Raw genomic sequence first — 23,420 nt, forward strand, 5'->3', positions numbered from 1 at the left:
TGCTTTCTGGTGGGATTCTAAAGCGACCCTCAAAAGGAGGTGGGAATTACAGTGAAAATGGGGGGGGGGCACTTGCCACTTTTTAGTTTGACAAATGGTGGACTCTCTGTTCTCCACCCTTTGAATGCTTAGTGTGCCAGAGATGGCAGCAGATAAGAGTTCCTGTCATTGTGTACATATACAGAAAATTGCCCGTATCTTTGGCTGTGAGATGACCACTTCAGCTGCCTTAGTCCACTGTCTCCGGCAGAAGAGTGAGCAGGAGCTGATCCATGCTGACCTTAGCAGGCAGGTAAGTGACATGAATGATCAGGAAAGAGCCTTGATGCCCTGCTCAGTTGTTTCTCCCCTCCCAGTGAGGGGAACCACCTAGAGTGCTCATTAAGACCTTCTGCTCCAAGTGTGTATTGCTGTTTATGAGGGCAAGGAGGAATGGACCAGCCTGTCTTATAGCTTCCTTTTTGTCCTAGTGTACAGTGGTACCTCTGGTTATGAACTTAATTCATTCCAGAGGTCTGTTCTTAACCTGAAACCATTCTTAACCTGAGGTACCACTTTAGCTAATGGGGCCTCCCACTGCCGCTGCGTGGCTGCCGTGCGATTTCTGTTTTCATCCTGAGGTAAAGTTATTAACCCAAGGTACTACTTTCAGGTTAGTGGAGTCTGTAACCCAAGGTACCACTGTAATATAAATACAGAATATAAAAAGTGCAGAAATTGGATTTAAATACATATTTGTGTACATGTTTAAATAGATCTTTTATTTGATCAGAATATTATTGATTTATTAATCTCAAGGCGATGTACAATAAAAACAACTAAAAACAGACAAAAACTGTGGAGCACATCAGTTTTCTTGGTGCTCTGGTGTCCTGCGTGCCTTGAAACAGGAGGGTTGGTGGCTAGAGCTCAGGCGGCATAAGACTTGGTCCAAACCTGACTGAAGAGAGTGAGGCTGCAGCATCGTGCCCACTAAACAGTTGGCAGAGAGATGGGGAGAATACAACTTTGCTTGTTCTTCTCAATCTCTTGGCGGCTTTCAATGCCATTAACCACAGCAGCCTTCAGGAGTCACTCAAGGAAGTGGGGTTTGGGGGCACTGTACTTCCTTGGTTCTGCTCATGGGAAGCTACTCATGGTTCCATCTTGTCCCCCATGCTATTGAACATCTATAAAGCTGCTGGGAGCTGTCATCAGGATTTTTGAAGGTGCTGCCAATAGGCAGGTGACACTCAGCTCTACCTCTCTGCTCCATCTGAATCAGGAGAGGCAACTGAGGTGCTAAGACAGGCTGAGCTCCTCATTCCTCCCGGACTATTTTGGCTTGGTCAGGGTGGAGGGTGGGGAGTGGTCCTGGGCCCTTCAGTTAAACACCTTCTTTCCTTCCCTTTGCTCAGGGCTTAGGGCCAGCTTTGGATGGTGTGTTTATGCCGAAGACCCCAGAGGAGATTCTGGCTGGGAGGGAGGTCAGTGCTGTGCCCCTCATGGTCGGAGTCACCAACCATGAATTTGGCTGGAATTCGCGTGTGGTAAGATCCCGCTAGCAAGGCCTTTTCATTCTGCCCCCCAAATGTCTGCATGAAATCCCTGTGACAAGAGGGGCCTCACAACTAGGCTATTAATTTAATGGTTGGTGGTGGTTTCTAAGCATAAACCTACTCCTTTAGACCCCAAAGGCTCATTAGATGTTCTCAAGCAGAAGTTCTTGGAGACGAATTGGTTCACTGTGGGCAATAATGGATCTCAACAAAGATGTTTTAATAATTAAATAACACGGACAAATGAACATTCCCAACCAAGAATTACTCTGAAGTTTCTCTCAAAGGCACAGATAACCCTTCTTTTCTCTTTTGATGCAGACTGGGACCCTGGAAGGGTTTAAGGACGTGGGAGACAGGGACAGAATCCGTACTACTTCAGAAGCAATCCTCCCCATTTTGGTAACTATTTATTTTGTTGATTTGCATCCTTTCTCTGAGAAACTTTGAGAATAAATTTTCTGCAGATAGGATTGATTAGGAGCACCACCCTGTAGATGTTTGCCTGGATGGGGCAACTCATGCCTAGACTGAGAGGTGACTGGTGATGGGGGGAGTTAGGATCCAGAGGAGTCCTCTCCTGACTTCATAGGGATGGAATGGGAGCTCTGGCATTAGCTCTGATGGTTGCTTGCAGGGTTGGCAGAGGAGGAGGAGAAGGGGGCAAGAGAGGGAACTAACCCCTGTCCCTCTCCTTCTCCTGAGGCCATTGGAAGCAGCTGCTTAGGGGGGGGGGGAAAGCTTCACAGCCCTCACATGTTCCCAGCCAGTGGCCTTCCCCAAAGCCCGCCAGATCATTCCTGACCCAATCCTGGGAGGGGGCCTTAGGACTTCTGCTTCAGTTCCATTCAGAAGAACATGGGTGTAGCAGTGGCAGAGTATGAGGGGGGAGAATAACCTTTTGACTCCCTTTCCCAAGGTAGGCTAGACATGATGCCCAAGGCCAGTTAGGCTTCCACCAGGACACCCTTCTTAGCCCCCTCTAACATGGAGGCAGTGCTTTCCAGAATCCCAAGGCAAATTTATCAGAAACAGAAATAGCATCCAGTTCATTTGTCCCGCCCCAGCGGCTGGCTTTTCTCGGTCAACCTGCTTCTTACACACTTGTAGCACAAATCAAGTAACAAAGGGCACGTTTGAGAAAGGAGGGGACCCCCCCCCTGCCCCAGCAATGGCCATTTCCCACCATCTCTTTTCTCACTGGAGAGCCAGTGTGGTGTAGTGGTTAAGAGCGGTAGACTCGTAATCTGGGGAACCGGGTTTGCGTCTCCGCTCCTCCACATGCAGCTGCTGGGTGACCTTGGGCCAGTCACACTTCTTTGAGGTCTCTCAGCCCACTCAACTCACAGAGTGTTTGTTGTGGGGGAGGAAGGGAAAGGAGAATGTTAGCCGCTTTGAGACTCCTTCGGGTAGTGATAAAGCGGGATATCAAATCCAAACTCTTCTCTTCTTCTTCTTCTCTCGCAGGGGATCCCACTTGAACTCCTGCCAATGGTACTTGATGAGTACCTTGGGGACACCAATGACCTGGATGAGCTCAGAGATGGGTTCTTGGACTTGATTGGAGATGTGTTCATTGTTATCCCATCCATAAAAACATTACGGTATCACAGAGGTAAAAAGAGTGTCCCCCGCCCCTGTCAGGTGTTACTTATAATAAAGTATCCTCTTGACATTAAAACACTTGTGACGCATGCCATTTGAGGCACACCATTTCCCTCAGAGAATCCCCAGAGCCAGACTGTGAGGTGTCTGGAGTTTGACTCCAAGAGACTCTCTGTGTAATTTCTCGAGTTCAGCTCTACGTGGAGGAAGGAACAAAATTATTTCCAGATGTCAAAGACTTTCAGGAATTTAGCGTGGGGAGCCTGGAGTCAGGGCTCTTGTGTGAGTTTGCAGTTTCCAAGTGCTGGCATGGCAAGCAAGCATTGTCTCCCCCTCTGCCACTTCAGTCATTTACACTGTAAACTCAGGACATCCATCCAGTGGGTCTGTAATTCCTTGCGTCTAAGATTTACATAAGCTGGCACCACAACTGCTTTGAGGGAGAAGACCAGATTCATCCATGTGAGTCAATAGGCAAGAGGGGTCACCCACTTTCAGTCAGCATTTTATCTGAGTAGTTCGGATGGGAGGGAGAATTAAATTGTTCTGGTTTAAATTGTACTATAAGGCACAATATCTGCTTCTGATACCAGATTTGCTTCTTGCCAAACCACTGATGGAACACATCATGTAGGCATTCTGCAGCTCATGAGTTGCATCACTGAAAGTTCAGAAGACAAATTTTACCTAAGTAACTGTAGGGATGCAGCAATTATTTCCTTCATCTGTATTGTCGAGGGCTCCTGTGATGATACCCCAGAATTGCAATCATTATTCTGTGTAGCTGCAATGAGAGTTCCTAGCTAAGTTTCCCCAGCTCCTGTGTGGTGTTTCTTTCCTAGTTAGAAGCTTTTTTTTTGCAACTATTTCTATTAACTATTTTAAGTCCTAGTCAGTTCTCAGCAACCTTTGGTTCTTGGCCTGGTTATAGCGTAGAGCTTTGCTTTCTGCGGCACGTGATTTATGTGAGCCCTTGAGCAGCGACCGAGCGAGCAATCACACCCAGAACCTTCTTCACAAGGCACATCCCCACCCCCATCGTTGGGGGTCACGCGGACTTCTGTGCTTACCAAAGGAGAGTACACTTGGCTGAGTTCAGTGCCAGCTTCTTTGATCCCTGGGCCGACAAGATGAGTAAATCATTCCTGAATTGGACTAAAGCCTGTGGGTGAAAAAGGCCAAGGTATGAACTTCCTCACCCATTAGCAGATACAGGCCTGGTCAAAGATGAAGGCTGACTGAGCCACTGGGAGCAGGTCCTGAAGAAGTCCCACTGGGAGTAACATGAGATTATGGTGCAAGGGCTGCACCCATCTCACAAGTGCCCGCATAACCCCCGTTGCATCTTTTCAGGGTTTCTCTTTTCAAATGCACTAAATCTGCAAGGTAGTTTTTCAAAGCCTTTGATTCATAGGCTTTGTATGTTTCTATGGATCTAGATAATGTTTTTGGGCAAATAGAAAGTGTGTTACAAGCTGATAGACAAAGCTCCTGAGAAGAGGGGCACAGGATCAAGTCCTTGGATCAACTGTGCCTATTTAGTCCATCTATGCCAGCAGTGGCTCTCTGGTGTCTGACGCTGAGAGGGTTTCCCCCTCTCCTCTCCTCTCCTCTCCTCTCCTCTCCTCTCCTCCCACCCTGATCCTTTTCACTGGAGGTGGGACCTCCAGCTCTTCTGCATGCAAGATAGGCCCCTGGTGTTGAGGTACGGACAGTCCAGCTTCTGTGCAGGGGTCATTGGTGGCATCTTTCTGAACCACCAAGCCAAACACATGCTCCTCCCTCCCCTGTTTGTCAACCTCTAGTCTTTGAGGGCTGCTGTCATCCAAGTGGGGTTGAAACTCATCCTGACAAGGGTTGGTCTTCAGATTCAGAGGAATGGTGCACAGTCTGCTCTGGACAGGGTTGCTGAGGGGAAAAAGCTGAGGGATTCTCCTGGATCCAACTTTGTCACAGGAGACTCAAGCGGCCTTCGTGGCTGCAGACCCTTTTGCCAACTGAAAGGGGTGATCAAAAGTACCGTATTTTTCGCTCTATAACACGCACCCGACCATAACACGCACATAGTTTTTAGAGGAGGAAAATCCATAGGCATGCCACCCGTAGGCATTTCCTCCATAACACGCACAGACATTTCCCCTTACTTTCTAGGAGGAAAAAAGTGAGTGTTATGGTGCAAAAAATACGGTATTTTGTTTTGGGGGGTCATTTCCGTGGGGATGGTGTGGAAACTCCCCCAAGGTCAGATGAGGATCAGAGTTGAAATCTTAGAACCTTAGTGGTGGGTGGCTTTACCTTTAAAAACAAACAGGCTAAGGATTTTTTTCTTTCCCCTTTTTCTAACAGCATGTCCCACAGGAGCACCCAGAAAAAGATTGTAACTAGTAGCACTGTTCCCTGGGGGGTTCTGGGATAGTGGGAAGGGAAGAATGGCTGCCCCTCTGAGCCAATGACCTTTGGAGACCTCTTGGAAACTTCAGTCGGTACAGATGTCAGCAGGCAGGATTTTGACTGGCCCAGAGGGCAGTAGCATGCTGCCCCTTCCAGAGGCAAAGTCATGAGGCCGCAGTGTGAGGAGGAGGCTGTGTGAGTGGACTGAAAGGAGCTGCTTTTGATCACGTGCCTGTAGGAAGGGTTGGCCCTACAGACTTCACAAGGCCAGGAAAATCCTCTCTGATATGTACTAGCTGCCAAGGATGACACATGAAGGAGCTGATCTTTCTGTTTTCCCCATAATCTATAAGTTCCCAGCATCATAGTGCCTTGTCATAATTACACACAGTTTTTGGAAGGCCTCTGGGCACCGGAGGAGGTTCTGCCTTCTCCCAGACCACAAACCATTGAGTTCTGTAAAGGTCTTTTCTAGGCACTTCTCTGGCTCCTCATTGGCAGAGGTGAAGTGGGTGAAAAAGGAAGGAGGGCATTCCAGCTGTGGCACCTCCACCTGTGGAATGTCGTCGACAGGGAAGCTGGACCGAGGGTGCCAACATGGTTTTCTTTTAGATGTGAAAGCCTGATAATTTCCCCTGGGGCTTTTTGAAGCAGAGAGTGCCTGGTGAGCTAAAAGGAAGCCTCTGGATCTTACCAGAAAGCCCCTCTGATTGTACAGGAGACCCTTCAGACCTGAATCGAAGGCTGCCCCCTCCCTAGCAGCTGAAAGGCAAAGGACAGGGAGCGACCGTGCTCAGGGAATGCACTGCCGCCTTCTCTCTCAGCCTCCGTCTCCTTTTGTTCCCTCTTTAGAGACCGGGGCTCCCACTTACTTCTTTGAGTACCAGCACCGTCCCAGTTTGTACCACGATACCAAGCCAGCCTATGTGAAAGCGGATCACGCAGACGAAGTTGGGTTCGTCTTTGGAGGGCCGTTTCTCACTGGTGACATTCGCCTGCATGGTAAAGAGCGGCTATCCCGTGACTCAGGACTCTCTTTTGGGGGAGGTTGCTGAAGGGCAGGGCAGCTTCCAGGCACAGGAGGCAGGCATGGCACCCCCTCCAAAGCCGGTTGGGTTTGCCGTCATCTGCGGTGCTGAAACCCTTTTGGCGTGACAGGGATTTGGTGCCTACAGATTACGCTAAGAATTGGCGGCAGAGGTGGACAGACTGATCACCTGCCCTGTTCGCTTTTCTAATTAACAGTTTGCATGTTGTTTTCTAGGAATATATAATACATTCAAAGTGAATTGAAACCAAAGGGTGATGTAGCAAGGCTCCCTTTGGGCGCAGAACATGGGAAGGGCCTGAGCGGTTCTCATAGGGGTGGCCCACTTTCTGGGGTTCTGCTAGGCACCTAACCAACAGTGGGGATGGAGGACAGCAGAAGCAGGAAGAAGCCACTCCCACCTGTGGTCAGTAGAGGGCGAACAAGGACCAGAAAATTCCCAAACCAGTTCACCTTTAACTGAGGGTGGGGGGGGGAGGATGGGGAGGGCACCTCCTTCTTTACTGTTAGACAAGAGAAGCTAGTAGGATACTGGCACTCATCCAAACTAGCCGCTCTCCCCCCCCCCCCGAAACCCAATCTTTACTGCCGAATTGGAGAAAACATCTCCGGATTGATGCCTGCTCCAATTTATTGCTAAAGAGCAGGTTTTCCTGGACAAGCGGGAACCTGCTCGGACCCACACATTCAAGGCACAGGACAAGTACAGCTATGGATGAGCCCTGGGCTGTGCTTCAAGGGAGGCTCCCACCTCCAGGCCTTCCCCATCTCTGCCTCTCTGGGAGGCAGCTTACCCCCTCACTTTCCCCCTCTGCCAAGTGTTTTGAGTGGCCTTTTCTCCTCCTGCAGTCCCCTTTGGGCATTTGGCCTGGGGCATGGCTCCGGCACAACCCCAGGACACCTGGCCTAGCACAACACTTCTGCAGCCTCTGCCTTGACATGGACAAATCTATATATTCATGTGAGGTTTCCCTGCCCATTTCAGAACAGAGCATCACCAGCCATGTGGCTCAGGGCTGTCAGGCAAGACTACACATTGAAACAGACCTTCTTCTTTGGAGATCACTTGTAGCTGAGTAAGATTGTCTTTCACGAACATAGGCTTAACAGTGAGTCTGTAAGTGGCTGTGAAGGCCAAGGTTTCCAGGCAGGTGTTGATCATGGACAGGGTTTGTAAACATGCCTTCCTTTAGCTTGTTTCTCCTTTTAGCCCTGAGTTCATGCTTCTTCAAAGTCCATGACACCTTTGGTAAAGGCTGTTCTCCAACTGGAGTGCTTGCAGATCACTACAAATGACAGGCACCTTTTCACGCACAAGCTTTCCTGCAGATATTCTGATGGATGCTGCAGCATGTGTGCCCCCCCGAACTCCCCCTGCCCCCCCACATTCTACTTCAGAGAATGAATTACTGAACTGGGTTGGGTAACCATTGGGAGTGGATTTGTATTTGCAGCGATCCCAGCTGTGTAATGAACTTCCCTCCCTCTATTCTTCAGGTGATGCCACGGAAGAGGAGAAAGTTCTTAGCAGAACCATGATGAAATATTGGGCTAACTTTGCTCGCAGCGGGTGAGTCATGGGCCACCGTGATAGTTATGGGGGTGTGGTGGGGCTGGCTGGAAGGCATGTGGGATGCCTTGGCAGACATGACAGAACATTGTCTGTTGTTGGTTCTGCTCCTAGAAACCCTAATGGAGAAGGTTTGGTAGAGTGGCCGGCCTATAACACCCAGGAGCAGTATCTAGAGATAAATCTGAAGCAGAAAGTCTCAATGAAGCTGAAAGAGAAAAAAGTGGAATTTTGGCTAAAGACTGTCCCTGAGAAGGTGGATGAGGCGAGAAGAAAACACACGGAATTGTAATTCACAAGCAGCTATGGACAATAAACAGAGCACCAAAATCACAAATGATAGTTACTTGTTAAAATATATTTTTCCACAAAACAAATACACCATATTTCTTTATTCTGAGCTGCAAAATGATGGAGAGTAGGTAATATAGAAAAATTAGTTAAACAAACATCTCTATCTTGTAAATTATGTTTATTCCTTTCCTGCAGGAGGTATGCACATTGTTACTAAGCCTAGATAAAAGTTACCTTTTGTTTTATGCAATGTTTACTTTCAGATCTTTGCATTGTCAAAAGTATACAGTAACAATAGTTCTGATTTACAAAACTTGAAAAATAATGATAAAAATGAATATAGTGTTACATTTAGACTTTCAGAATAAAAGGATGCCATTTTTTTGTCAGAAAAGTATCTGTTCCTTGGTCTTCCTTCAAAAGTTTCACCCTTCACAAAAGGCTCAAATAGGCTGATGGGGCAGCCTCTCGTTTTTTAAAGGGACAAATGCAAGAGATGCCCCCTCCCCCCGTTTTGGATCAGGACTGTGTGCGTGACCCATACCTCCATGTATCCCTGTTAGGCACCAACACACATGTACCAACAGAAACGTGATATTTCAAAATATTGGGCCTACAGTGACGGTGTACCACAGAAAGTTAGTAAAACACCCTGTTGCCCCAATATGGATAAAAACAAAAGACTGCTTATTATCACATAGTGCCAAAATAGTTGCACCTGTGCTGGGTGAAACTGCAAAAAAACAGCTACAGAAAATTAATTGGCTAGTCCGTTGAAAAGTGGAGCATGGACTCCATAAACACACCACCCTGTCCAGACTAACAGCTTACACCAACTCATTTCTATGGGCAGACTAAGTTGGGAGGTGAAGATCCCCCCCACTGGCATAGCGTGGGTTGCCAGCACCCGGGGCAAGGCAAATATCCCTGCACCACCAGCTGATAGGTTGGAACAAAGGGGAAATGGCACAGCGACCTACCCAAGTGGCAGTCACGGTGCCCCGTGAGTGTCAAGCATGGCAGAGAGCAGGACAGGGGATTGGTCAGGAGCAGGTATCTTTTTAAAGCCTGTGCAGAGCATGCCCTGGCACCCAGCCATCGCCCAAATCCGCTCCTCTGTTCGCCCATGCAAACATTGGGAGATTTTCTGTGCGAGGGGAAAGGTGCACTATTTTTTTATTACTATTATTTTTTTTCTTTTTGAAATTCTGTGTCCCTAAGAATTTTGCACCCAGGGCAACCGCTGCTGTGGCCCCACCCATGCTATGCCACTAGGTCTTCTGTTCCCATTTAAGGAGCAGGGAGGGGCGCTAAGGATGCAGAAGATGGACAGACAGGACAGACAACAGGAATGCACATGACCCATGTTTGGGCTGTGCAGGGGCAGAAAGGACTGTGAGACCTGGGAAATGAAGCAGGTAGAAAGCAACGGAAGGCTGCATGTGCTCAGAGGAAGCACTTTCCTCAATTAAAGACTTGTGACTGTGTGTTGGAGTTATTGGAAGTGCTAGGCATAAACCTTTACGAACCAGCCGCAGCCTGCAAATGTGGATTGTCCCCAAAAGCCGTGGTGATGGGTGGCCAAATGCAGGCACCCCTTTGCAGGTTGCCCTGAGCCCTGCATGGTGTGGTGCTCAGCCCCTGTGCTCTCCTCAAATCCTCCCAAAGAAGCAAAAAAACCACACAGATAATTAACCAGAAGGGAAACCAGGTGTCTAAGAGGGAATTTAGAGCTTCGCACCGGAATGAAGAAAGGCAACCAATGCAAGGAGAAGGGAAGTGTGGTGGAGAGAAGCCAGGGAGGGAAACAAGATGGCCCCAAAGAAGTCTGTTCTGGAGCATCCCATAGCAGTGGCTGGAAGACTTAAAGGGACGGTGACTTAAATAATTTGCTTCTTGAAGTGGGAGGGTTGCTGAAGAAAGGTGAGCCAGCTCAACACTTGGGCTGGAGGAGGGAAGCAAAAATTGGCATTCTAAGTGACCAGAGAGGCTAGATCTAGCATAGAAATGGGTTGAGGTTAGGGAATAGAAGTGAGGGCTGGGTGCAAAAACGGAAGAGGGAGGCTAAGGTCAGGCTGCACTGGACCCTGGTGCAAAACTGTAGTAGGGGGCCAAGAGAGCTCCAGGTGCAAATACAAGTGGAGAATCCAGAGCTGAAGAATTGCAAACAACTGTAGATTCCTGATAAGGACAGAGGTCGCTGATAAGGCGCACCTCCTACCCGACGCTGGGGCTAATGAATGGCCAAGGAGGGGCATGTACTTTTGTTGGTTGAGTGCAGAGCAGAGAAGAAAAGGCATTCGCAACCCTCCTTCCTTCCTTGTAGTCCTTCCTCCTATGGACTACAAACCAGCACAGCAGCCTGACTGCTAGCCTCAGTTGGGCACAGGGCCACCTGTAAGGGAAATAGCAATAGAATAGCAATAGAACAGCTGTACATTGCAGGTCCAGATGAAATTAACGAATTTGTTGGGTGGCATTGTTCCACTACAATGAAAGCAATTACTACTACTTCTATTACAATTATGAAGACACAACAGCATCTATAGTCACAGATCCATTTCAGACCCTGGGGACTTCCTATTCCTATGATTGCAGCTGCCTGGAAGAATAGTGCTAAAAACCTGCATATATCTATGCAGTGGTAGCTCGGGTTAAGAACTTACTTCATTCTGGAGGTCCGTTCTTAACCTGAAACTGTTCTTAACCCAAGGTACCACTTTAGCTAATGGGGTCTCCCACTGCTGCCACTGCGCAATTTCTGTTCTCGTCCTGAAGAAAAGTTCTTAACCCGAGGTACTATTTCTGGGTTAATGGAGTCTGTAACCTGAAGCGTCTATAACCTGAAGCGTCTGTAACCCGAGGTACCACAGTATAAAGCTGGGAATCCTTGCTAGCTAAAGGCATGAACAGACACTGGGTGGCATGAGAAGAATCCAAATAAAACTCAACCAGCTGGACAATGTGACCTAAATAATTTCTGTTTTAAAACCAAGCCTAAAGCTCAGCTGAAATGGATCTAGAAAGTCAGTGCAGTCCTGGAGAGCCGGGAGCTTGCTGGGAGCCTTGCCTGTGAAGGGAGTGTTTGCAACGAACCAGCCCAGGGTTGCTCCTGGGTCCAGGCCTTTTCTGCAGAGAGGTGAGCTTCAACACAGCCTCTTTGAGAGTTGCCAGGACCGCTCCCTCTTGCAGTGAGGAATTCTGTTTCCCTGTGTCAGATGTTGGAAGCGCTCTGTTTAGGCTGCATTGATAAGACCCAGTTGGACAGCTTCCGAACAGGCGGGCTTTTTGTTTGTTTGATTTATTTTGCCCTAGGGCGTAATGGAAAGGCAGTTCAATTTTCAGCCCTTATTTGGGCCCTTTCCCCCTTCACGTTTGGTGCTCCTTTCACCACACACCCTTAGCTGGCACTTCCTCCTCCCCCTTGGAGACCTTTGTGCTTTTGAAAGCAAAGCAACAAACTCTCTCAGGCAGGGAAGAACATGTCAGCTTCTGGCAAGAGTTGGCTGTTTGGAGTTCTGCTCTGTGGCCTGTCCATCGCTGGAACTGCAGCAGGGGGTAAATACAGCTTCTTTTGCTTACTGTGGGGAAGTTTAAGAAGACTCCTTTCAGGCAAAGGCTGCGCTGATGGGACCCATAGGCAGCAAACCTTGGCGTAGGTCCCCAAGAGTAAACCTCATTGAACACATAGTTCATGCTTCAATAGGGATTATGCTTCAATAGCCAACTAACTCTTTTTATTAGATTTGGAGGACAAAAGCAGGCAGGACAACTTTAGGTTAAGATGGATTAACAGTCTTGATTATTGTAGGGGAAATGGGATACCACCAAATGCATGCTATAGCTTTACACAATGCTTTGACAGAGGGAAAATGATATTGAAGTGGGTGAGTCAAGAGCTGTTGAAATTAAATATTTCATAGGAAACCTGCACTATTACAAATAAGACATGTGCATTATTAGCCAGGGTAATTGTATAGTTTGCCCCTTAATCTATCCTTTATAAATGCGTGTGTCCAAAAAAAAAAGAGTTGAATAACAAAAGAAGAAGAAAACATTTGGGGCAGAATTCCCCATATAGACTCCGCTGTTTTGTTTGAAGTTGTTTATGTATTATTGTTAAGAGTTAGAATTTATTTTAGAATTATGTATGTATTTGTTTATTCTTAATATATCTCAATTCTGCCTTCATCCAACACGTGAACGCAAGGGTGTACAAAAAAACACACACAAACGAATATCAAAACAATTACAAGAAATAAAAACAGCATTGTGGAAGCTGAGAAAATAATAGGCCAAACACTATTCAGCAAACTAAGACAATACAGTGAATTTAAAAAGCCTGGACAAATCAAAATATTTTGGCCTGGAATTGAAAAGCAGACTCGAGTACAATTGAACAAAGCAGGTTTCCAACGAGGGGTGGGCCGTGAGGGGCCATTTAGTTCACAGGGGACAGGGGCTGATCTGTGACTCCTGAGGTCCCATTCACACGTCTGGATGTCCTGTGCCTAGACAGCATAGGTCCAAGCAGTTTCCCCCTTGCCCTCCTTCTTTCCCAAGGAAACCCTGCTCTTTAGTGCTAAATTGGAACAAACGTCAATCTGGAGAAAACCCGAATTGCCGTTCACTAAAGAGCAGTTTTCTCCAGGGTGAGGGGAAGTGTGGCTAAGCCCTGAGTGGTCCTGCATTTTAATTCAGCCTCTGCTCCTTGGGCAGTTGCAAAAGTGTTCCTGGGGAAGTTGATGGTAACAATAAAGTACTAATAAAACACCTTCATTGAAAAAAAGTTGAAGTGCGTGTTAAGGATGAGTAGCAAACAAGTAATGGTGGCGGCAGCAGAATCTGAAGGCAAAAGAGCCACTAATTTAATAATCTCTTATTAGGAACACTTCAAACGATACGAACTACGTAAAACTTGTTATGCTGTGATCAGATCCACCTTCTCAGGGTTGGGGTTTGTCCAAAGAGCAGCCAGCCAGCCAGGACAAGGGGCAAGGCCGGAAAAGCTCACAATAGGCCTCGCCTTGTTCTTTGCACCCAGCTCCTGTGACTCCAAGGCATACGACTGCCTCTGAACATGGAGGCTCTGTAGAATTATGCAGCTCAACTCCTCACAACAGGGCAAATGGGGCTGGGGAGAGACATTAACCTCTGTGGGTACATTGCATCAGGACTTCCTCACATCCATCGTTTCCGTTCAAATGTGCTTCTACAGGGTGCTTTGGTGGGTTAGCACATGGGAATACCACAAAGCTGCTTATTACTCAATATCCTCCAAACAGGGGTGTCAACAGGATTTGACAGGACTGCTACACTGTATGGGGATTGAGGCCCCTGCATCGCCTCCTTCTGGCTTCTGCAATCTGTCGGCAAGAGCTGTTGTACATATATTAATTTAGTCTAACCTACATCGCAAGGCTGTTGCGAATGTAAAAAGAGGGAGGGAAAGAAAACGTACACAACCCTGGCCTCCTGGGAAGAAAAGCAAGATGCAAACACAGGATCAATGTAATTAGCTCCCACAGGAGGCAGCTGAAAGTCACCAACTTGGATGGCTTTAAAAGAGGAATAACACAAGAGGCGGGGCTTTTTCACAGGCAGCCCTCGTGTTGTGGAATGCTCTCCCAATTGGTAGTAGCATTCCATCTGTCCATCAAGACACCCCTTTTTAGGTGCAACTATTCCCCTGATCTCCTGACTTCCCATTCATTCTTAACCATTACGTTTTGCTGTTTCATGGGTTTGTTTATTAAGGATGTTTGTTTTCATTGCATTTGTGTTTGGCCATATTCTTAAAACTTGTTTTCTATTTGCAACCCCCTTATAAGTCTTTATGGCAAGTAAAATTAATGATGGGTGATGCTGTGAGAAGCGCCTCCTTGTTTGCAAGGCCGCCTGCCCCTGGTTTTCATGTTCATCTTTTGTAGGCCAAAGAAATGACCGTCCCGAAGTGGTTACCAAGTATGGGCCCTTGCAGGGCATGCTGGCCAGCGTGAAGGGCATCGACCAGCCTGTGAATGTCTTCCTTGGGATCCCTTTTGCCAAACCGCCGGTCGGAGCCCTGAGATTCTCCCCACCGCAACCGGCAGAAGCGTGGAGCCATGTGAGGGAGTCAACGTCTATCCCTCCCGCGTAAGAATGAGCCAAATGTGACTTTGCTGGACATCCTCCTTGGGCTAGATTAATATGAAGGTCCTTTTCCTGTCTTGCTTTTAGTTGGTAGCAAAATGGTTTTCAGACCCAACTCAAATCCTCTGCTGTAAGCAAGAAGAGTGCCATTTGGTACAAAAAGAACAGCTATGTTAATCTGTGTCCATTGGTAAAAACAATTCTCTCAGGTCAGAAAGGGGCAAAACCTGAAACATTGTCTGGATAACTCTAGCTTGCTTTAAGATAGGAAAGCTATTTGGGAGCACAGTTCTTTGGGAAGAAACAGGGTTATAGCTCTTTAAGTAAAGAAATGGGAAGATGCTCCCTGGCCCGCAAACCCGTCATGAGTCTATTGGAGGCAACAACAGCCTCCTCACGGCTCCATTCCAAGGGCTGGGGCAGTATCTGTCTTCCAAGCCAAAGGGACTTTGCACCTGTTTAATCCAGCATTCAGAGGGCACCCAATTTCCCCAAGGAACCGCCAGCCTCTGGAGCTGAGGGATAAGGAGGTTTTACTCTGTGTTGTTCACCTGCCCTCCTTTCAGGTGGTGGGGGTGATTGTGGGAGCAGCGCAAATTGGGCAGTCCACACAGTTTGCTTCTAGGCATCAGCAGTGCTGCTTAGGGGGTGTTTCCCCTATCACCACCACCCATGGAACTGAGAGCAGGGGCAAACATGTCCATCTTTAAGGCAGCAGGCGACAGAGGAGCTTCTGTGCAAAAGAACTGCAGTTCCAGCTTTTCCAGTCTGACCACATTGAATGCCCCAGGGCCTCTTTTCTGGTTAATGAGGAGCAGAGCACGCAAGGCTCTTGTCAAGCGATGAGTCAGTGGGAAACGCACACAGGAGCAGTGGCTACTGGAGACAAGCAGATCCATGAACTTCTGTCCTGCATGCAAATGTATTCTGGTCTACAACAATTTGGTTTCTCCCGAGTAATCCTGTGAATTGTAGCTTGAATTCTTACCTGGAGCCCCTGCCAGGCACACACTGGCTACATCTCTCCGGGTTCCTGAGAAGGCAGGTGGTGGTGAAAGCTGTTTAAATCTCTCACACACACCCCAACCATGAGCGTGACAGATAAGAGCTTCGCTCTCCTTACCGTCCTTTCACATCCTTTTCTTTCTTCTCATCTCTTTCAAAGGTGTCTGCAAGACTTGGAATGGCTGGCTGGCTTTAGCAAGATGCTGAATATGACGCTTCCCGACATAGCAGTGGCCGAAGATTGTCTTTACCTGAATGTTTATACCCCAGACACCAAGGCCAAATTGCCTGTAAGCAAACAAAGCCTTCCTTACGAGTATTGCCTCATGCTGCCTGCAAATGTGCAACCAGAAGTAGTGCAGGATCGGAGGCAGTTGCTCTTGAGGCCAGCAGGGCAGAGGACAGAAACAGCAACCCACAGTATTATGGGGCTGTTGCTCTCCCCCTTTAATTGCCCATGCTCCACTCGCACATGCACACAGGCTTCTTGCACCTTTCTTTCCACAGCTGGCAGACATGGAATGAAGAAAACAATCAGCAGCAACTCTTTACCTTCAGTCTGTAGTTCACTCTTCTTTGAGACATTCCCCCTCCTTTTCCTCAGCTTCACAGTCCAAGACCTTCAGCTGCCCATCCACTCCCTGGATCTCCTCAGCCACTCTGGATGCTCTGCATCTGGGCTTCTGGGTTCACCCCAACCCCTTGTAGAGTCTGATTCCCCATCCAATCTGAAACCATACTGGAACCTGCTTAGTAGCTTTGCAAATGTGGTAGCGGTTTTATTGCTGCAAAGGCATGGATTCTGCCTTTCAGCTGCTCCACTGGCTCCTGGTGCAAAGCACCCAACTTCTCTTGAAAGCTCTTTTAGTGCTGGCCCTGTTGCTCCATTAACACCAAGTTCATCTGTGCCAGGGATGTTGCTGTTATAACGAGTTCCTTTTATTTTGTGTATTTTCCCAGGTCATGGTCTGGATCCACGGAGGGGCTCTGATATTAGGTGGAGCTTTTATGAATGATGGATCAGCCTTGGCTGCTTATGAAAAGGTGGTAGTCGTTGCGATTCAGTACAGGCTGGGCCTCCCAGGATTCTTCAGGTGAGATAGTTTCTAACACTTGAAAAAACCGCACTAACTTAAAGGTACACAGGGCACATGCAATCTCTTTGGTGAAGATTAGATCTGCCTTTGCTTCTCTTGCTAGGAGTAATAAATAAAAAGCTTTGCAAGGAGAGGAAGGGAGGTGTAAAGAAAAGGGAAGAGGAAGGGAATCCAACTTGCTTCATCGCTGCATCTTCCTAATTTGCACCACGCAAAATAAGACACAACCAAAAGACCTGCTTCCCTTTGAAATTAGTATTTCTCCAAATTTTGTGATACAGTTATCCAACCAGAAAATGCATGTGGAAACCTATATTAGGGGAAATGTGGAAGAAAATGCATATATTAGTGAAAACAGCCTGCAAAGTTGAGAAGCTGGAAGTCCCAAGCAATAGGGTCCCGAAAGAAGGGCTGAATGAAAGGAAAAATGGGGCGACAGAGGAGACACATGAATGGCTGAAATGAGAAGGATCCTGGAGGAAATTCTCAATTTGCGCTACCTGGCTGCTGTTGCCCATTCCAGAGTGGTGGTTCTGAGGCAGAAGACTGCTCACTTCTCAGGTCAAACCTTCAGCTTATCTCCTTGCAGAGCAGAGATAGATCATTTTGGGGGTGGGGGGTGCATGTTAACCATCTAGTAGTTTCTCCATCGCTTGACTATTGCCTTTCTTTTAGCACTGGTAGCAGTGATGCCCGTGGAAACTGGGGATTGCTGGATCAAGTAGCTGCTCTCCAGTGGGTTCAGGAGAACATTGCACATTTTGGAGGAGATCCCAATTCTGTGACCATATTTGGAGAGTCTGCAGGAGCATTTAGTGTTGGTGCTCAGGTAGGGATCCACTAAATATGGAGATCGCAAAGGCTCTGAGGACTCTGCCAGAGATCTCTAAACTGGGGCTGGGAGGTGGGCAGAAGAAAGATCTGAATCCAGTTACAAATCACTTTTATGCTGTAGATCTCCAAGGATTTCTGGTTTAACAAGACCAACAACAAAGTGCTTCTTCCATATTAAAGGACACTACTGGCAAAACTAAGATAGTTTGGGGGAGAGAAGGGCATTTGTGTGGAAGGGCTGGAAGGGCCATTCAGCTCTAGTACTCAGACACAACAGCTGCCTTTGCAAGAAATGTTACATCTTCCACAAAATAGTCTGAAGCAAAGCAGGTTGGCTCCGAAACTCTGAACCTGCTCAGCTCAGGAGCTTCACTGGGCATTTGAGATCTGCCAAAGCTGCCTTCAGAGCCACCTGTGCCATGGAGACAGTGCTGGTGGGGGGAGCCCACACCCACCTTTGGGAGAATAGACTCTATTTAGGGCTTGCAAGGCTTTGTTTTCCACTTGTCATCCAATGGTGACAGTACTGTCTCCATTGACTTGCATGGAGAGAGGAGGGTGGTTACACCTGAAGCTTTGGAAAACCAAAACAAGGTTGTAGCTTGCATCCAAAGCAGTGAGTAAAGGTAAAATGCACACCCATTACACCCAGCACAGCCAGCTGTCCACTGAGATAATGCAAGGATTGTTCACACCTGAGCTTAATGTGCGTTTGAAGCTGTTTGCATTCCCATTTAAGTTCAGTCGTACCTTGGTTTTTGAACAGCTTAGTTCTCGAACGTTTGGGCTCCTGAACACTGCAAACCCTGAAGTGACTGTTCTGGTTTGTGAACTATTTTTGGAAGCCAAATGTCCAGTGCAGCTTCCGATTGGCTGCAGGAGCTTCCACGCTTTGGTTTTTGTACATTTTGGAAGTCGAACGGACTTCTGGAACGGATTCCGTTCGACTTCCAAAGTACGACTGTAATGCCCTACACAAGACATCCCCCTCAGACAGCTGCTCTCCTGCTGATATTTAGATTGAATTGACCCTGTGAATTTAGATTGCCCTGATCCAGGGATAATCCAGTAGGTTTTGAGAAATGTGACTCCACTCCACTTGAGATCGTGAATGCATTGCCTTGGATTTTGCTCCCAAATTTTAAAAAATGTATTTATGTATTTAATTATTACTTTTGAACTGCACAGAAAACTTTAGCTTGGGGACAATATGTAAATATTGAAAATAAATACAGTAAATGCCATATTAAAAGACACCTTTGATTTTGAATGCTTTGTTTTGTGTCTCTCACCTGCCCTTCTTCCTGTGCTGCAGCTTCTGTCCCCCTTGTCCAAGGGCTTGTTCCACAGGGCCATCTCTGAGAGTGGAGTCACTCAGCTTCCAGGCCTCATCACTAGCTGCCCAGAAGTCCTTGCTCAGGTGAGTCTGTTGTTGTTGTGCAGGGAGACAATACCCTTAAGAGCAATAGTCTGGTTCCCAACTGCTTTGGACTGTTCCAGGGAATGAAAGTTTGAGGATTGCAGCTTAAGCATCTCTCAGATATTAATCAAAACAGACTGATATAAGGGGTGAATCAAAGCCTTCAAAAAGATGGAAGAGAGACAGCCTCTGAGCATGAGCAGAGCTCTGTAGCCAAGGGGGCCCCATCTACTCCAGCATCCTGTTTTCACAGTGGCCAATCAGATGCCTAAGGAAAGCCTGCAATAATTTGCTGGGAGGGAACATGGAACTGTGATTTACAGTACAGTGGTACCTCTGGATGCCCCAGGCTAAGCAACTGGCTAAGCAACTGGCAGCTGGCCTACATATGTGACTTGTCAAGCAAGAGGAATGGACAGTAGAGGAAATGGCCAGAGATGCAGAGGGTTGTGGGATTTGATCAGAAATTATTGTCAATGAATTAAACCCAGTCAACACAATGCATTCATCATGGACACAATGGCTTGATGCATATTTTATAATTCCTCATGGTAATCCCACCTGACCCCACACTCTGTATATTTGCACCCCTACACTCCTCATCACTCAGCACAATATCTAACATTAGGGCTAAAATTAATAACACAAAAAATGCAATTTTGGGAAACGTCCAACTCATGGTCCTATCAGTAAGAACAGGAATCAGATATGGGGCGTTATGAGGGCAGCCTTCCCCCGGTTATGTAACTCCCCCCATGAAATCCGGCAGCCCTCCTCCACACATGACTTTATCTGCTTTCAGGAAACATGTTTACACCTTTTCTTTTTAAAAAAATCATGCAAGCTTCTGACCAAAAAGGTTTACACTGCTGGTTTTAACTGCTGCTTACAGTAAGTTTTAGTGTTGTTTTGAATTGGTGGTCTGGGGCCTCCTTGGGATGAAAGCAGGGGAGAAATGAAATGCATTTAAAAATGCTGTTATGCAGTTTCATTATTGAGCCACCCTGGCCCTTTGGAGAGGAAGGATGGGTTATAAACAGGAAATTATAAACAAGAAATAATAAGAATACTGTAAGTGAGGGTGGGGATTTAAAAGCAAAGATGTCGTCGTGCCATGCTTTGTTTCAACAGCACGTTGCCCGGTTTTGGTGTGTGTGTGTGTGTGTGTGACTGGCCCTGTGGCCTATCATGGATGCTTAAAAGATGTTGAAATTCCTTGTCCATGAAGACAGGGGTCCTTGTTTCAGGATGACAACCACCCTGAGACGAGTGACAGCCTTAAGCTCTGCTTCAAACAAGCCCATGGAAATGTCAGGCTGTTGTGATTGTTCACCGTCAATGTAGTGCCAATTGCTGTGTGGCGTAGTGGTTAAGAACAGTGGACTTGTAATCTGGTGAACTGGGTTCGCTTCCCCGCTCCTCCACATACAGCTGCTGGGTGACCTTGGGCTAGTCACACTTCTCTGAAGTCTCTCAGCCCCACTCACCTCACAGAGTGTATGTTGTGGGGGAGGAAGGGAATGGCGATTGTTAGCCGCTTTGAGACTCCTTAGGGTAGTGATAAAGCGGGATATCAAATCCAAACTCCTCCTCTTCTAATCTGTATTATTATTTTATTCTCCCCTCCTCCATCAAAAGTTCTCACATAAAATTGCAAAAGCCTCTGGCTGTGAGGCCAGCAGTTCCGCGCTGGTGCATTGCTTGAGGAGCAAAACAGAAGAAGAACTCAAAACCCTGAATACCAACTTGACCCTGGTGAGTCTGAAAACTTCAACGACATCCACATAATGTGATGCTCTTCCGCTCTGTTTTTGCTCTCCTTTGTTTATTTGGGTCGGGAGGTACATGGGCCACAAACTGTTGGAATCTTCCTAGATGAAAAAGATTTAAACATGAGGGAGTTTGCATTGTTATCCAAGGGGGCAACTATGCACACATGCCAAAAGCTTCGTTTGGACTAAGCCCACGCCTCTCCAGGGTCTTTCTGTTTGGCGATTCGTCATTTTGCCTCATACAAACACACATGTATTTTTCTCATTCCAAATCCTTCTTGGTCGGGTTTCAAGTATATTAACACTTTGGGGAAAGGCTACAGTTTAGTGGGAGAGAATTTGGCTTGCATGTGGAAGGTTCCAGATTTAATCCCAGCATCTCCAGGTTGGAGTGGGAAAGGCCCATGCCCAAAACCTTGGAGCGTGGCTACCAGTCAGTGGAGATAATATTGAGGTCAATATTGTGGTCTGGCTTGTAATAAGGCAGCTTCCTAGGTCCCTGCTTTTGGAATTGTCCAGTTTTGCTTCATTCTTGTTATACGTAACTTTTGCAGTTGTTTCTAGGGATCCAATACACATTAAAGAGAACTTTTCTTTAAAAACAAACAGGGATTCGGGATTATCCCCGCAGTAGTTGATGGAGAGTTCCTTCGAAAGGCACCCAAGGAACTACTGGCCTCAAAGGAACTCAACACTGTCCCATATCTATTAGGTTTGAATAATCACGAATACGGATGGGTTGTTCCTGCGGTAAGTTGCTCGCAATTTATTTTTGTACCCTGATGTGTGGCTGCAATAGAGTCTGGTGCTTTTGAATAATACTTTAAAAGCAAATGATGTTTGCTGCAACTCCCTGCCCCTCCTTCCCTTCTTCCTCATCCTCTTTATGGATTTACCATGTCTTTTGTGCCTTTACAAACTCAGCTAAAAGGAGTGAAGGCCAGGTTCCATATTCCTTGGATGATATTGAATGTGAAGTCTCTATTTAATTCCACAGGCAATGAACATCTCCGGCATAACTGAAGGCATGGATAAGGAGACCATCATTGCATTGTTTCAGCAGATAACCGCCTCCATGGTAAGAGAGAAGCCAACGAGCCCTACTTACTGAGCTTTCTACAAGCTCCAGTGTGTATGGGAAAGGGGAGATAACATAAAGAGGGGCAGAAGAAACACCTGCAAAACAGGGCTGGCCCCTTCCAAAGGCCTTTCCCTTCCAGCCCTTTGTGGTTTCATTTTTGCAGCCTTTAAAGCAGGGATTAAACATGCATCTAGGATCAAATGATCCACAACATCAGGTGCCAGTTACAGAAACAAGAACAAAAACTCTGGGTGTGGTGGCTGGGGGTTGGAGACCCTCCACACCTTTGCAGAGTGTGAGACCCACCCACAAGCAGCTGGTGGCAGTGGAGGAAAACCCAGAGGCCCCTTTGCTTTCTTTTGCAAACAGGCATCTCTGCTGCCGCTTTGCATGTCTTAAAGCAGGGGTGTCCAACAGGTCGATCCAGATCTACTTCCAAGTTTTGGTAGAGGTCTCTGGCCCCTCCTCTGCTTTTATGGAAACCAGGGAGGTGGGATTAAGTCTTCATCACTGGTTCCCCACCCCTTCCCTCCCTGTCAGGGGTGCATCATTTACACCCCTCCACAAATCCATCCATTCACACCTACACACACCCTTGACACAGACATTTAAAGCTGCCTTTCTCTTGCCTGTAGTAGATAGGTAGCCGTGTTGGTCTGCCATAGTCAAAATAAAAAAATTCCTTCCAGTAGCACCTTAAAGACCAACTAAGTTAGTTCTTGGTATGAGCTTTCGTGTGCATGCACACTTCTTCAGATACACTGAAACAGAAGTTGCCAGATCCTTCTATATAGTGAGAAGGTGGGGAGGGGTGTTACTCAGAAGGGAGGGTGCGAATGGGAGATTGGCAGATAGCTCTCTCAGCTATCTGCCAATCTCCCATTCGCACCCTCCCTTCTGAGTAACACCCCTCCCCACCTTCTCTTTTTTTAAAAAATTTTTTATTGGTTTTACAAAATTTTATAGAACAAACAAACACTTAAAAAGACAAACATACACGTATAATTTCATATCATAATTTCATAAACCTCTTTTCTGGGACTTCCCCATACCCCCCCTTTCTGCATCCCAATGTCCATAATTTTATAGCAACTCCCATTTGTTACTTTCCAACCTCTGTCATCTTAGTCATCTCTATATTCTGACCTTATATCACTGTATCCCTTTGTTCCTGAAAACCACAACACTCTAACATTCATTAAGTTTATAATAGTCCTTAAGATAACTGTCAGAGCTGCTTCAAGATCCTAGCTCACAGAGGATCACGCTAGCCAGCGGTCATTAAGTAAAAGTCTTTATTGAGTTACAGTTTCCATTCCCAAGCTGCTGCGTGCAACTCTACGTCTAATGGCTAGATCGGCGAAGCTCCGTCTGAGTCTCCGCCCCTTGTGCACCAACTTAATATCCTAGCCCTGCTCCACCTTTTCCGCCTGACTGCTCTCCTCTGGGTCCCTCTGCCCCCCGGGGTCTCTTCCTTCCGGGATTCTTCTGACGCCGACCCCCCGGAACTCCCTGTCTCCTTGCGCCGGGCTTTAGGACCTGGCTCCCTTTCCTGGCTGCCTACTGCGTCACTTTCCTGTGCATTTGAACTTGGCGTGCGCGCCCAACCTTCCACTTTCCTTCTGACCGTTTC

At 47.1% G+C, this 23,420-nt stretch overlaps 1 protein-coding gene across 1 annotated transcript in view; it reads left to right on the forward strand.

The window, feature by feature from the left end:
- LOC308591546 (uncharacterized protein) overlaps positions 1-23,420 on the forward strand; it is a 39,541-nt gene that overhangs the window by 5,793 nt on the left and 10,328 nt on the right. The window contains exons 7-21 of the mRNA XM_081202313.1: positions 185-292; positions 1,398-1,529; positions 1,860-1,940; positions 3,006-3,153; positions 6,387-6,536; positions 8,080-8,152; positions 8,267-8,442; positions 14,377-14,581; positions 15,744-15,873; positions 16,544-16,677; positions 17,356-17,509; positions 18,830-18,934; positions 20,573-20,689; positions 21,316-21,456; positions 21,704-21,784. Coding sequence (XP_081058439.1) covers positions 185-292; positions 1,398-1,529; positions 1,860-1,940; positions 3,006-3,153; positions 6,387-6,536; positions 8,080-8,152; positions 8,267-8,442; positions 14,377-14,581; positions 15,744-15,873; positions 16,544-16,677; positions 17,356-17,509; positions 18,830-18,934; positions 20,573-20,689; positions 21,316-21,456; positions 21,704-21,784 — 1,935 coding nt within the window. The remainder of the gene's footprint in view (positions 1-184; positions 293-1,397; positions 1,530-1,859; positions 1,941-3,005; positions 3,154-6,386; positions 6,537-8,079; positions 8,153-8,266; positions 8,443-14,376; positions 14,582-15,743; positions 15,874-16,543; positions 16,678-17,355; positions 17,510-18,829; positions 18,935-20,572; positions 20,690-21,315; positions 21,457-21,703; positions 21,785-23,420) is intronic.

The sequence above is a fragment of the Podarcis bocagei genome (genome assembly GCF_964188305.1).
Source record: "Podarcis bocagei genome assembly, chromosome: 7".
Taxonomy (NCBI): Eukaryota; Metazoa; Chordata; class Lepidosauria; order Squamata; family Lacertidae; genus Podarcis; species Podarcis bocagei.